This window comes from Strigops habroptila, chromosome 10, assembly GCF_004027225.2.
Source record: "Strigops habroptila isolate Jane chromosome 10, bStrHab1.2.pri, whole genome shotgun sequence".
NCBI classification, from domain to species: domain Eukaryota; kingdom Metazoa; phylum Chordata; class Aves; order Psittaciformes; family Psittacidae; genus Strigops; species Strigops habroptila.
In genome coordinates this window covers 28,811,575-28,825,928 of record NC_046359.1, presented here as the reverse complement: position 1 = coordinate 28,825,928, position 14,354 = coordinate 28,811,575, and the positions used below count along the sequence as shown (strand labels likewise).

General features: G+C 35.7%; 1 protein-coding gene across 6 annotated transcripts in view; it reads right to left on the bottom strand.

Annotated features, from left to right (window-relative positions):
- The window catches only part of SRBD1 (S1 RNA binding domain 1), a 134,047-nt gene that overhangs the window by 85,342 nt on the left and 34,351 nt on the right, over positions 1-14,354 (bottom strand). For all 6 annotated transcript variants that reach the window (XM_030499711.1, XM_030499708.1, XM_030499713.1 and 3 more), the window contains 3 exons: positions 10,347-10,504; positions 9,068-9,158; positions 7,902-8,009 (listed from right to left, as the gene is read on the bottom strand). In XM_030499711.1, the coding sequence (XP_030355571.1) occupies positions 7,902-8,009; positions 9,068-9,158; positions 10,347-10,504 (357 nt within the window). The remainder of the gene's footprint in view (positions 1-7,901; positions 8,010-9,067; positions 9,159-10,346; positions 10,505-14,354) is intronic.

Here is a 14,354-nt window from a genome sequence, read left to right as displayed (position 1 = left end):
ATCTATTAAATCCTTCTTCATTTCCAAGCTTTGGAAGTAGCCTTGTACAAGAGACTTTAGGCCAGTGTAATTTTCGCTATCATCATAGACAGCTCTTAAGAAGAGAGATTGCATTGGAAACAGACTAGCACAAAATGTTAACTGATAAAAATAGTGTTTTAAAGACTGAGTCAAACACCCCCAAAAATAAATCCCCTACTAACAGTTTAGTTTTAGTAGTTCTATACTGAACATGAAAATCACTGCTACACATATTTGGTACAAATCTGATTTTAAGTGAGTTTTAAGAACAAAATGCCCAGTTTTAAGAACAAAATGCACACATTCCAAAACTGCTCCCAGGGGACCTGATGGGCACACTCTGTGCTGAAACAGTAGCACTTGCTCATTGCATATCCTTTGCCCCTCAATAACCTTTTATCTTTCCAACACATGTTGTTCTTTGCTGTTTCTAAATATTTTTGGATGGTTCTCCCTCCTCACCTGACTTTTGTTGTACTGCAATACCAGATGTCTTCTAACTGATTATCTAAAAGAAAAGATCAGTTTTATTTATCTGGAAACAAAGATCTACAAGAAAACAGCCTGTGTACAAATCACTACTCAGTGGGAAACAAAATTAAAAATAGAGAAGTCATTTTGCAATCCTAAATCTAAGTGACTTCTCTGTTAAAAAAAAAAGTGGGAGGAATTACTGTGATCACTTTCTCACAATTACTATCTGATTTGCAAGAGTATATTTGAGAAGAGTACATTTCTAATTGAAGAGTACACAAAGTTGCCCTTGAACATACTGTCACATGCTTAATGGCTTTTCATCCTAAAATCTTCCCTAATTTTACAGATTTTTTTTTTTTGTTTGTTTTGTTTAGTATTCTTTAAAGGTCTGAAGAGATTTACATACTGAGAATACATAACTTTTAAAATCACTGCTTGATATTACTGTTACTATGATTTTCTCACACAAAGAGAAAACTTAGAACGGAAGTTGCATGACTAACTTTCCACTCTTCCCCAAAACTGTTTTCCTATAGATTGCCCTGGACCCAAGTTAAATGACATGTCCTACTCTTCTGGAAAAAAAGACTTTTTCCTCAAGATTTAGATTTCTTTTGCTAGTTACATTTATTTCCTGACCCCCTGCCTTCGCACTGCTGTAGTCTAGACTCCAAATGTATCTTACTCTTTTTCTGAATTTAAAGGAATTCATACTCTCTTAAGCTACATTGACACACTCCCAATTAGTCCTTGTCCTCATCTTAAAAACTGCGAAGCTATTTCTCTGAAACAGAATTCAAAGATGGTTCCAGAATTATGTCAAGTGTATGGTTTATAAAGTTTGGGTTTAAAAGTTTCAAATTCATGCTATACAAGCCTGAAATTATCGTCTCCTATTTCACCTGTCCCTCTCTAACCACACTGCTTACCCCTTTCTTTTCCTCAGAAAAACATGGCTAGTGATGGTACTGTTATCTACAGTAAACTTGTAAAATAAGCAACAGAGCTGAGGCAAAGGGGAATCCCTGCTTTCCTGGCCTGCTTCAAAATCTAGGATGACTTCTGAATATTGCATGGGTTCAGCTCAATGTAGATACCAGTCTGTGGAGGCACCAAGAACAAACATCAGATGTGATTTTAAATGGACACTTATTACAGTCCATGTTGTGCTGAACAATAGACTATATACTACCTAAAGTTATCAATAACCAAGAGGAGGAGGAGCAATAAGTCCCAATGGAGAGTGAGGTTCCAATTTACAGGTCTGTCTCCTGTAAAATATATTAAAAAAAAATTTTGCATTTGAAGTGTGCATGATCATGAGCTCTTACTCAGCTGTGGTAAATAATCACAACAGAAAGCAACTTTTAAGTAAGGGACAGAAGATGGTTTGGCTGGAAATCACTACATAATTTAAAATGTTTTTATTAACTATATCCTCTTCACTCACATTTTAAACCTGTTTGTTCCAAAAATTATTTCTTCATTGCTTAGGACTTCTAATGACTCCACTAGAGCTTGAAAGAGATGAAAGCAGAACAAAGGTTCTTCAGTGCACATTTCAGACATGTGCATTGTTTCCACCGAATATGTATTCCTTTTGCCAAAACTTTCCAAACTGCTTTATATCTTCTGTATCAGGCATCTCATGACCTAAGGTGTGTAGGTGTGCATACATAAATGTGTCATCAACTGAGTTATATAGCTTAACAGACAAAAATAACAGCTTAAAGAAAATATAATCAAAAAGAATTAGAATAAAGTTTCCCATATCCCTATCCCCCTTTGTACTCTCAACGGACTTGAAACAACTGCATTAATGCAGCAAGCAATAGCTTGTAAAAGGATGCAAACCAGCTGAAACATTTGACAGACAGTGTTAAATACCAGAGGATTCATATCAACCACTTTATTTGAAAAGGTGCTTTGATGTTGGCTATCTTTCATGTACCTCTTTCATGGCACATTAATAAGGAAAACTGAGATGGGGTAAATTAAGTCCCAAGGTCATATCTAGAGTTACAGCACTGTGGGTACCTGATGAAATACGGATTAATGCTGCATGAGCACTGAATAAATAAAACCACTTCTGTTAACCACTCAGACAAGTTTTACAAGTAGTTCTGAACTTTATTCGGCAACTAGACTTCAGACATCTTAATCCCCCCACGCTGCTTTGAAACCTAATTATCATAATGTGAACCCGAATGTTAGGTCCCTTTCAAACTGCGAGTGCTATGAAGCAGAAAAGTAATGGGAATTAAGCTAGTGTAACATTAGAAATGTAGAGGCATGGAACTTGAAAGTGGCATTTGTTAAAGCTGAGAGAATATAATGTAGATATTCAACAATATAAAACACATTTAAATTGAAAAGGATATTTAAAGCATGTGCAGACACCTATAAAATACAAGCGGACCTAAAATCCTGTAGAACAAACATTTCCAAATCAACTTCTTGCCACCAAGGTCCAACTTCAAAAGGTATTAAACAGTCCTATTCTACCTTAGCAGAACATTTCTAAGTATTCTAAAGCAGACAATTTAAACATTAAAGAAAACCCAATGAGAACTTTAGAAGACATTACAGACTTTCCCCTATTTGTCACAGTACAGAAGTATTTGAACTTAAACAGCAGTAAATTATTAATTACATTGCTTATAAAGTCTTAAGAGCAAGAAAAGGTTTTGCTGCAAGTGGCAGAGAAGGATTTTGTATCAAGTTTAAAACGAAGTATAACAGAAATTAAACACCAGCCCACCTAAACAACAACAACAAAAAAATACACTTGCCTGGCTGCATTTTTTACTGCTTGTTGAAAACTATTAACAATTCATGATACCTATCAAACTTTCTCTTAAATATGAGCTGAAATACTTTATTCTCAGTGTGCATTAATGTAAGAAGCACATAAGAAAAGTCAGACCAATAAGAATGTTAGTATTGATGGTATGTATGGTTTGATGAAACCACTGAGGCTGAAAGAAAAACTGTGATTTTACTTTTCCAAACGTGATGATTGTCCTGCTCTAGCATAGTTCACCTGTCATTCAGATAGCTTTCATTTCCATGATGCCTTCGGCCAACAATAATCAAAGGAAAACAGTTGCAGTGATCGAAATACGAAATGAAATTCCTGAAATATTTTTTCAAGATTTCCATTTAATCCAAAAAGGCCAATGAAACCCTAAAAGTTCATCATCTGCCATGTTAATGCTGAACACACTGTTGTTTCATTTACATTTCTGGTCCTGTTAAAACAAATACACTTGTCTAAAACAGAACATCTGTTTTGGTTATAATACAACATATCTTTGGCAAGAACTCACAATAGAACTAACATAAATAATCAAGAATATTTATTGAACATTGTTAAAAAAAAAAAAAACCAACAAAACCCTGATTTGTAACAAAAAACCTGAAGACTAGATATGACTGTCTCTGGGCTCTAGTCCAGTCCTAATCTAAGTCAATAAACATAGCTCTAAAAGGGAAACTGCATTAAAAAAAAAAAGAAAGAAAGTCCTGCAGTTATTTAGGTTGGATGTAGGTATCTGAAAGCATGTTGGTTAAAAAAGTAGTTAAAAATATTTGCTTTAAATCAAACTGTCAAACTGAGTCCAGACAGGTTTTAAAGCCACACAAAAAATCATGCCATATGCCTCATTTCCTACTACTGTCTTCACCAATATGCCTTCTCCTTGGAAAACTTCAGTAAAAATATATGCAGTTTGTACTTGCCATTGTTAGAGATTTGTATTTTAATTGCTTGCTTTTAATATATTTATTAGCACCAAAGACAAAGCAGTTATCAAATTAAATGTAATGTTTTCAAAAGAAACTGAAATTAAGAAACTGAAGAAATTATTTTAGAAATCTCTTTTGATACTGATATAAGTGAAATATTTTAAAGTGAGAATCTGTTAATCTGATTCTTGCCATACAATTAAAAAAAAGGTGAAATGGTGTTCTCATTTAAGTAGTAGTTAAGTGCTTGGTAGAGTTGGATACTGAAGCCAAGTAATAACTTCATGCACAATTCTGAAATTACTGTACATGGCTTTACTAGTAGAAATTCTTTCAGCATATTCTGCACATACATGCAATCAATTAAGTGTTCAGCTGTTTATTATCATTAATATTCATTTGAGTGCATACCTGTCCAGATTATTTGTGCATGCACCAACTGAACATTTTCTTTCTAAAATTACAGACTATTATTGTCTCATTTCCCTGGAAATGCATGATCCAAGTTCCATATGATGAACTGGACATAAAAGTAGGAACAGGTTTTTATTTTTTTATAATCATTTCTGATCCTATCCTCCCCTTCTAACAAAAAAAAAAAAAAAAAAGTAGTATCATATTGCAAGCTTTTTTTGCCAAGGAAGCTGAAGTCTGTAGTACCTTTCTGAATGACAGCTTAAGAAGTTGATTGGGATTTTGGTTTTAAAGCACTATAAAACAATCCAGCCTCATCTGCCAAGCCACTTTACATTTGGACTCCTTTAAGGAAAAAGACTGTAAATGCAAATACAATTGGCAATTCTCTGAAACTTGCACACAGCAATGAACTGAGCTCTGTTTCGCTGGGCAAGGATTTCCACCTTCGTGCAGCTCAGTGCATCACTGCAACAAGCTGAATGCTTAGGAGATGGTATCATGTTAGATGAAACTGACTCATTCTGTTATAGTTTAAGTACTGGAGGAGTTTTGTTTTGTTCTGCTGGGGGGGGGGGGGCTGGGGTCTTCCCCCCCTTCCTCCCAGTTCAAACACTATATTGATTTTACTTATAACTGTGACCTGCTGACACAGATCTTCTTTAAAAATGAACTGTTGCAACATTACTTAAACTGTTTCTTCGAGATTTTAATTGAAAAACAATTTATAAAGATAACCTGATCCAAAAGCATACCATAGGTTTCCACAGAACTGATTAGAGATCTGTGTTCAGCCTGCGTATATACAACGGGCTCATTTTCCCCTACCATGAAAAAAAAACAATCAAGGGAAGACTTGGTACATGGAAACAGAAAAAGGTTTTGCCATCTGAGAGCATGTGCTCCAGGGGGCTTTTGTTTTTCAAAAAAAAAAAAAAAAAAAGAAAAAAAAAAAAAAAGGAGGATCATCAGAGCAAGTCATCAGTCACAGTTCCTCTCAAAAGGTAGAGCAGTTCTCACAATGTACATCTACTGTCACCTATTGCTCAAATGATAATTCTGTACTACTTGCTCCTTGTTTAGCAAGTACCACTTACTATTTTGAACTCAGACTGACATAAATTCCAGGCATTTCACCAGATTATCAGAAGTAGGGGGTGGACTCATCATTCCTTTCAGTTACTAAGAATTACCAACTATATTAAGGAGAAAGTTTTCTGGAGCTAGAAAGCAAACAAAATAAACTACCTTGCAGGACTCAGCTGGGAAACCCTAGCACTGGATAATGCAATGAGATGCACATAGTTTAGCAGAAAGAGTAACACAGGATATCTGATCTTCAAGAAGATCAGCCAAGACTGTCAAAATATGGAGATACACAAGGACTGCAAGTCCAGCTTATTTGTAAACCCGCATACATAAATGCACACACAAACAATGGTCTACAAAGTTTACTGCATCAAACGTCACCTATAGTATGCACTACCAAAAAAGTTTACATTGTTCTGATTTTTACTTTAATATGCAGTACATCAGTGCTCTGCATACAAATTCTGAAGTAGGAATTAGCTCTTCAACATATATGAGCACAACGCAAGAATACACTTAGCAAATACATACTAAAAGCAAAAATGCTTTTGATTATGCTAATTTTCACTTCCAGGAATTAATTTGGCACATTAAAAAAGGCTGCATTTATGTATTTTTCCTATAAATATAACAGTAAGTTGGGGGGGGTGTTTAAAAAATTATCTGTCACTACTAGAAAAAACAACCAACTTGATCACCTGACTTTTGCTTTAGAGCATTTATACTGATTTCTGTTTCACAAGAGCTTTTATCAGTTTCAACGATGTGTTAGCTCTATTGGCCCCCCAAAAGAATCAATATTGATAGTTACTATGCAAATTCTATAATCTTGAAATATAAACAGAGAGAAAATACTATAGCAAAAGAGGAAAAAAAAGTGAGAAAACCATCCACCAGAGTATTATATAACTAACTTCCGTGTAGACTAGTTACATTTTGTAGCATATGATCAATAAATAAACCACTATTACTCTTTCAGACAAAGTGCTTACATCAACATAATGGATTTTTAAACTATGAAGCGAACAACAGTGAAATAAAACATTTGCCCAAAAACCACACAGCATGAAGTGTTTTCCATTTTCTGCAGTCATTAAAAAAATCTACCATTTTCAAATTGGATTCAGGAAAGAGGATGCCTAATTTTTCAAAACTTGATCAGCCTCCTTCCTTTACAAACAATTAAAATGAGAAAACCCTACCATATCTCCTGGAATAAAAAGGAGACTTAAGTATCAGATCTTGTGCAAATTTACTTAGAAATCTCAGAAACAAAGAACAAGTGCAATTAAATCATAGCAGAAGTTAGTAGCAATAATACATTTGTTGACCATTTGTGTAAAATAACTTCCAAATCTGTGGAGAAAAGGCTTTATTAAATGTATATAGTAGTTTGAAGAAAGGCCTTAACTTTTTCAAAACTTTAGATAACTTATTTCAGTATGTTAAGACAGTGAAAACTAAGAACTGCTGTTAAACTTCAGCACAAAAGATAATCCAAGCTACATCACTAAAAATGCTTTAAAAAAAAAAAAAAAAAAAGACACCAAAGAGAAAAAAAAACGCGCAGTTCTGCATGGGAGAAAAGAAAGGGATATAATACTGTTTCCATCAAAACCAAACAGCAGAATAATTTAGTTTGAATTCAACAAACTAATGGATAAAATTTTAAGTTACAGAGGATAAATACCTTCACTACTTTCTGCTAGGTACTAACAAAATATTTATTTCCAAACCATTTAATACCCATAGGACTAGCAAGCATTCCGTACTGTAGTCAGATAACACAAGCTTTATCATTTGCATTTAAACCTCATTCATCAAGAAATAAACACACAATGCCAAAACAAGTCCTTGGCCGTTTGAGCTGCTACTCTTGCATGCTTTGTTACAATGATAATAGCAACAAGAGTGAACCTTAGGCAGAGAAAATAAAATGTTTCAGTGTGTCTGTCTTACTCACTCATGTGAACTACTTTCATGCTTACAGAGCTACAGTCATCTTTGGCTACAGAGATGGATGAGTCAAGCTTGACTCAAAGACAGACAAGGTAACAAGAAAAAAATACTTCAAAAAAAATTATATTTAAAACTACCTGTTCAGTTAAAATATGCTGAATAGATGAATATCCCAGCAAGCAAAGTGATCTTACCAGTAAACAACATCCAGTGGTGCAAAATATTTCTTCATAATTAAGTCAGCAAAGTAAGCTTCTGTTTCTCTGCAGGCGGTGCCATTGCCAATCACGATAGTGCTACAGCTTTGCACAGGGTAAAAAAAAGAATAATTATTATTACTTATTCTTTTAGATTTTTTTCCACACATAGCATTCAATCCACAACAATGACCAATACATCTTATTTTATGTAACACAAGGCCTGGATTTGATCAGAACATATTCCCAGTAATAGCACATTGTGTTTAACATGTTTTCCATGTGACAGCTCAAGAGATGAGTCAAAATTTTCACTCATTCAATGGAACAGTGGTAATATCTGCAGAAAAACAAAAAATCATCCTTCATATTCATAAAAGAAATGTAATGTTATTTACAATCCTCAAACCCTTTCACCTCATATTTCCCTCATCTGTTCTACGATTCTATGAAAAAGGGCAGAAGCCCAAGCAATCAGCATTTTAATTCGGTAGTGGGAACATCACAGTTTGCAACAGCTTGCAAGGTCATTGCCTCTGACTGCCCCCACCACAGCCAGTCAGCCATCAAATCACCTTGTTTAAAGCCAATCTAATGCTTAAAGACAAACTGGACTGTGTGTTGTGGCAGTTCAGCAGCTGACTCAGTAGACCAGATGTCTGTCCACAGGGGATCCCAAAGTAGTTAAATACAATAACCTTTTAACCATGCTGCCCCTATTTGCAAGTCTGTCTGGAGATCTATCTGAGCAGGATTTCCTTTGCTTAGTAAAACTTTTCTGAAAGCCAAGATGTGGCTTTTGGAACAGGGAAAGATTGATGAGTGGTTTAGAGGGGATAGGAAGAGTGAGGCTAAACTTATTTCTTAGCTGAATGTTAATTTCTATTCCTAAAAATAAGTGGATTGACAGAGCTTTATGGGGATACATTCATAGCATGCCGCCTTAGTCATAGCCATGGCTTGATTTCATATGCTTCTAACATATACATAGTGTCAAAGCATGAATATAGACTAAAAGAAAAATAAGCTCTGAAGTACATAAAAAAATAAGTCCATTTAAATCAACTTAATTCTTATTCCACCCAAACGTAAGTATTTATATAGTAAAGATTTCCATTACATTTGGTAAGAAAGAGTAATAAATGGAAGTTTCTTTAGCATACTTGTATTGTAGCAGAAGCCTCTTTATCTTCTCAGCTTCACGAAATCCTTGACCAGAATGCAAGTAAACAACATCAGTATGGAGTATCTGACCTAGAACAATGAAAGGCAAAGCCATTTGACAAAAAAACAAATACCCTAACACTATATCCTGCGGAACAACTAAAGCTAATTTGATGATTCGCAAAAAGAGCTTCTTAATAACACATTTTTCCCTTTTATTTCTGACTCCAATTACAAGAAATGCATGGTGGGCAGAGGACAAAAATGCTTTGGCTGCCAAAGCAAAATGAGTCGATACATTTCTAATTCACATAACAAATAAACAGCATCTAGTCTAAGGAGGCAAATATGGTGTGTTATATTATCAAAGAGAAAAATAGCAATTAACTGTAGAAGATTTATTGCTCTAGTCTAGGACATTTTACAGATCCGGTAAAGAGAAATGAAAATGAGGAATGCAGTTTCTGAACTTGCAGTCCAGGAACTTTAGAACTCCAGTGCCATCTCCTCTTGCCATCATGCCATCTATCACATTTGGAAATAACTATTATTACTGGTATCAATAGCTTACGGCGCAATGCAAGCTAACAGCCATTTACCTATTCATTTAACTATTATATACCTTTATTACCATTTTAACATGTCTCAAGAACACATCTTTCCTTACACCCACCTTCAGTGGATATATTCTCAGACAAGAAGCAACGACAAAAATCAAAGGAAAACAAACCATTTTTGCATGGGTCTAAAGAAGTGTGTATCCCCAGATCAGACTAGGATGAACTGGAAAGACTGCTTTCTGTGTCTGTCTAAAAATTGAACTAGTAAGTTCCGTAAATGCAATGTTTCTGACTTGTCACATTAACACACATACTATTATACAAAAAGGGCTGATAAAGTGTCCAGATGTCCAAGATATTACCCATACAAAGTTATAGAAAGTATTTAAATTCAAATTCTTTGTTAAACAATAAAAATGCCAGGTGTTCCTGTTGCTGACTACTGAGAGGCACAATTATTTGAACCTGTATTCAAGAATGCAGAAGGGATTTTAAATTCTATTTCAGAGAAAAGTAATAACACCAAAGGAGATACAGGTGCCAGAAAGTTAACCTTAAGCCTGAAAAAAGGAATTTGCATAACTGGAAAACACTAAAAGCTTAACAAAACAAAACAAAAAAATCGATTTGATAAAGACGTAGATTTTGAAACTTTCCTTTACTCTAAATGAATACATTTTTATCAGTCCTTTCAAAAATATTTGGAATTGAAACTTACTGGTTGGTGAAATAATTGCCAACTTGCAGCCATGTTTGTAACCAGGATCGACTCCCATCAAAGTACGGCCCCTCACAGGGCTGGTCAGAAGCAACTGACGAAGATTTCTCCCAAACATCATCACAGACTCTTTCTCTGCATCAGATGTCAACTTTGATCTTAAAAGTATGAAAGCAAAAACCATTTTCCCCTCAGTTAGCTTTCAAATGCACTTCTGATTTGTTCCAAAGTTGTAAGGCTTTTTCCAATCATGTTTTCATTACTTTAATTAAATATTACACTTCTAATCAAGATTTTGACTTTTTTTTTAAAAAGGATGAGCTATATGATCATCTCATTGTGGTAAATCAATATAAAGAGTATAACAGAAACACCTATAAGAATGTACACATACCAACAAACATTCAAACAAACTCAATTTTGAGCAAAGAATGGCTTCCCATAAAATTGCAAAGAAAAGTAGAATTGAAGAAAAATCACTACCCAGCAATAAAATGATCATCAGTTAGACTGAGCAGCACTAGAAAGAAACTGGAGAGGCCTATCCAATTAATTGCTAACACACCATGACTCATGAGGCAATTAATCTAGGAATTCCATTATTTAACAGTCATCACACAAGTTTGTAGACTTGAGCTTTTGCTACGTATTCTGTTTCCTCAGAATCAAACTAGAAAGCTGATGGGGACATGGTGTTCCCTACCTTTTTTTTTCCCCTCATGTTCTTCAACAGAAGGAAAGGAGTTTGTGCAGCAAGGATTGACTTTGATGATTTTAAGCAAGAACACTTACTGCAGAGCGTTACGAGAAAAATCTTGTTGAACGAAGGTGTACAAGATGCATTATTTCCTGTCAGATGTGGCCAGTAAGACAATGACTGATAAGGCCAAGTATTTTTATCACTGTATGGCATTTTGTATTAAAAAAGCAAAACTGAAAAAGTAATGGGGACACATACGTTCATCACCTAGCTGATTTTCTTTCTTTTCTTTTGCAGGTACTCAATGACATTTTCAGCTGCATTACACTGTGAATAACAACAATATTAGGCAAGCAAAAGCAATCCAGTACAGCCTCCATATAACTCAAAGGGTAGCCAGGACCCTTATTCTTCTTATCCTTTTACCCATCAATGAAAAAATTAATACCTGGGTTAATTTTTAGAGAAGAAAAAACCCCTGCATTCCAGTTTACTAAACCTGTAAGGATGGGGCAGGGGAAATTACTCAAGTTGTTTAGGTCACTCAGTGCAGGACACAGGCAAGCTACCAATAGTTGAAAGACAACTCTCACAAGGGCTATTTGACCATGATGGAGTATGAAACTGTTCTGAGCAGTTTTCAGATGTGGAAGAACTTAAGAGTCTGATTTGAATTTGCCCAGGATCCATCCAAACAGCCAGCTCAGCTCTGTTTCATCCCACAGTGGTGCAGAAAGAGCTGGTAAGTCCTCATCATCTCTCATATGTAAAGCGGTCTAGATTCTTTTCTAAGCAAGTGTGCAACAGCAAAAGATTCCCTCTATATCCTCATGCTTTCTGTTTCTGTGTCGAGTATACCAAATAACACAGACATGATTTAAAGTGAGACGGTGAAGGGCATACATGCATTCCAAGATTCCTTAACAATTCAAACGTATGTCCAGCACCAAAGAGCGGACAGTCTATATATTGCCACCACTAAGAACAGGAATTTGGGATGGCTGCACTAGTTCAGCTCAGCGTTCCCTCTATTCCAGCACCCTGTCTCCAAGTGTGGAATAAGTAGCTGCCTAGGGAGCTGATACAGCAGCAATAGTATACCTGTCCCATAATCTTATCCTAGCCTCCAACTATTTCCAGCTTGGAGTATTTCCTAAGCTTGACATGATTTGTCTCTAGTAGCCCATAACACATCTGTTGTCCAACTACCCAGCCTTCTACAAAACCCATGCACATTTCTTACACCCACATCATGTGTTGGCAGCAAGTTCTGCCCAACAGGCCCATCACAAAGTGCACAAATAGCTGCCGTCTTTTGGCTGGAAGCTGATTCTTTTCTAATTTTTATGGCCCCCTAGGTCTTACATGGGAAGAGAGTAAAAACTGATCCATAGAAAGCCTGTGCCACTCTTCACATGCCATTCATCTCTAAGCCCTCTCTTTTCCAAGCTGGAGAGTCATAGCATAGTCAACCCTTCTTCATACAGAAATTTTCATACCTTGTTCCCCTCCACTGGGCCTTTTCCAGTTCTAATGAAACATTTTACTACTTCTTACACACACCCCCTGAGGTAAAGGGACCAAAATGGCCAATAATATTCCCAATATGGGCCAACTAAATCAATGACTCTGTTTTGTCTTTATTTCTTAACTAAATAATCTTATCTTCTGAGCACTTAACATTTATGTGGAGCTACCATCCATAGCACCAAAGTGTTTTTCCTGTGGCAGGATAGCTCAGAGCTCATAATCTTCTATATAAAAAAGATAATTACTTCCCCTTGCAAGCATCAGTTTACACTCGTCTCTACTGAATTTCAGTTGCAGCATCCTTCTCCCATACTTAAAAAAAAAAAAAGGCAAAAATAACCTAAACCACAAAATGAGCTTCTTCCAGGCAGAGTCCAGGGACAAAATAATTTGGTGCCACTTGTGAGAGAGCAGAGAAAACAACGCAAACACCTAGGCCTCACAAATATATGGATCTTCTATATAGATGCAGAAGAGATTCAATCAGTCATACTTGCATACAAATGAAGTTTAAAAGTGGCTTGTAAACAAGGGAAGGTTGAATGGTCTTGAACTGGAGGCTTTGTACAGAGAGAGACCAACCTGCAGCTTTCCACCTATCCTGAAGACACAGGGCCCACAAGCCCAAATCCTCCCACACTGCAAATTCACATCAGTCCACCTGTGAAGAGAGTCTTGTGCAGGAATTAAAATTGCCCCTAAACACGTGCTATTAATTATATGCACCTTATGGAAATCATGTTTAAAATTGGCATGGATATACAGAAACCTTTATAGTAACAGGAAATGTTACTGAAAGTGCCAGGTGCGTAGGGGGAAAATAACGTATGGCCTTTCTATTACATAATATCCTGTATTTTTTAAATTTCAAATATAGACCTCTCTTTTCTCTCTAACTGTCTCTCACTCAACACTCGTATCAATGACATGATCTATGGTCCCAAATACTGGCCCTTAATTTCAAGTTTGGGACAGTCATTTGATCCTTGAAAAAATATCAAGCTACCTCAAACAATCCAGTATCTTTCTCTTTTTCAGTGCACTACTGGCTTCATCCAAATGGCAAGATGCCCAGCTTCATGTTTTTACAATTTATGAAAATTCTCATTACTACAGCAGAGACATAAGGCAGAGGCAGATAACAGTCCTCCTCTGTAAACACAAGAGGAATGGTTATTTTGTAAAAAAAACAAAACAAAATCCTGCAGTAAGTATCAATCAAGCCAGAATTTCAAGCCCCTCCCTTGAAGTTTATGAAGCACTCAGACTGAATATCACTTACAGGTATATTCTAATAAAAGCAAATAACCTAATCATGACCTACTGGTCTCTATATTCTATGTTATAAAAGTCAGTTTTTAAATTGAGATTTAAAATTCCCCACTTCCATATACAGTCTGAAAGTCAATCCTTTCCGTGGAAAAATATCTGCAAACTAGCTTCAGGTGCGAAACAAGATATACAGAGAAATGTTTGTGTCCCTAAAGACAGAGGAGAGAAAGCACTCACTTCGAGAAAGCATGGAAAATTAGGAAAGGATTATCCATTAAAAAATATGTCTGTGCCACATCACTTGCATCAAATCCTGATGGAATCATTCCATGCAGTACTGCAACAAAATAAAATGTATTTCGAAGAGCCAAAAGCAACACTGGACATTATTATACCAGATACAAGAAATGATGGTATCTAACAGAGTGGAAGAAAGGAAATTAAAAAATAAATAAGGTAAGTGTCTTGCTGGCAAGTTTCATTCTCCTGATCACTAGAAGTATGAG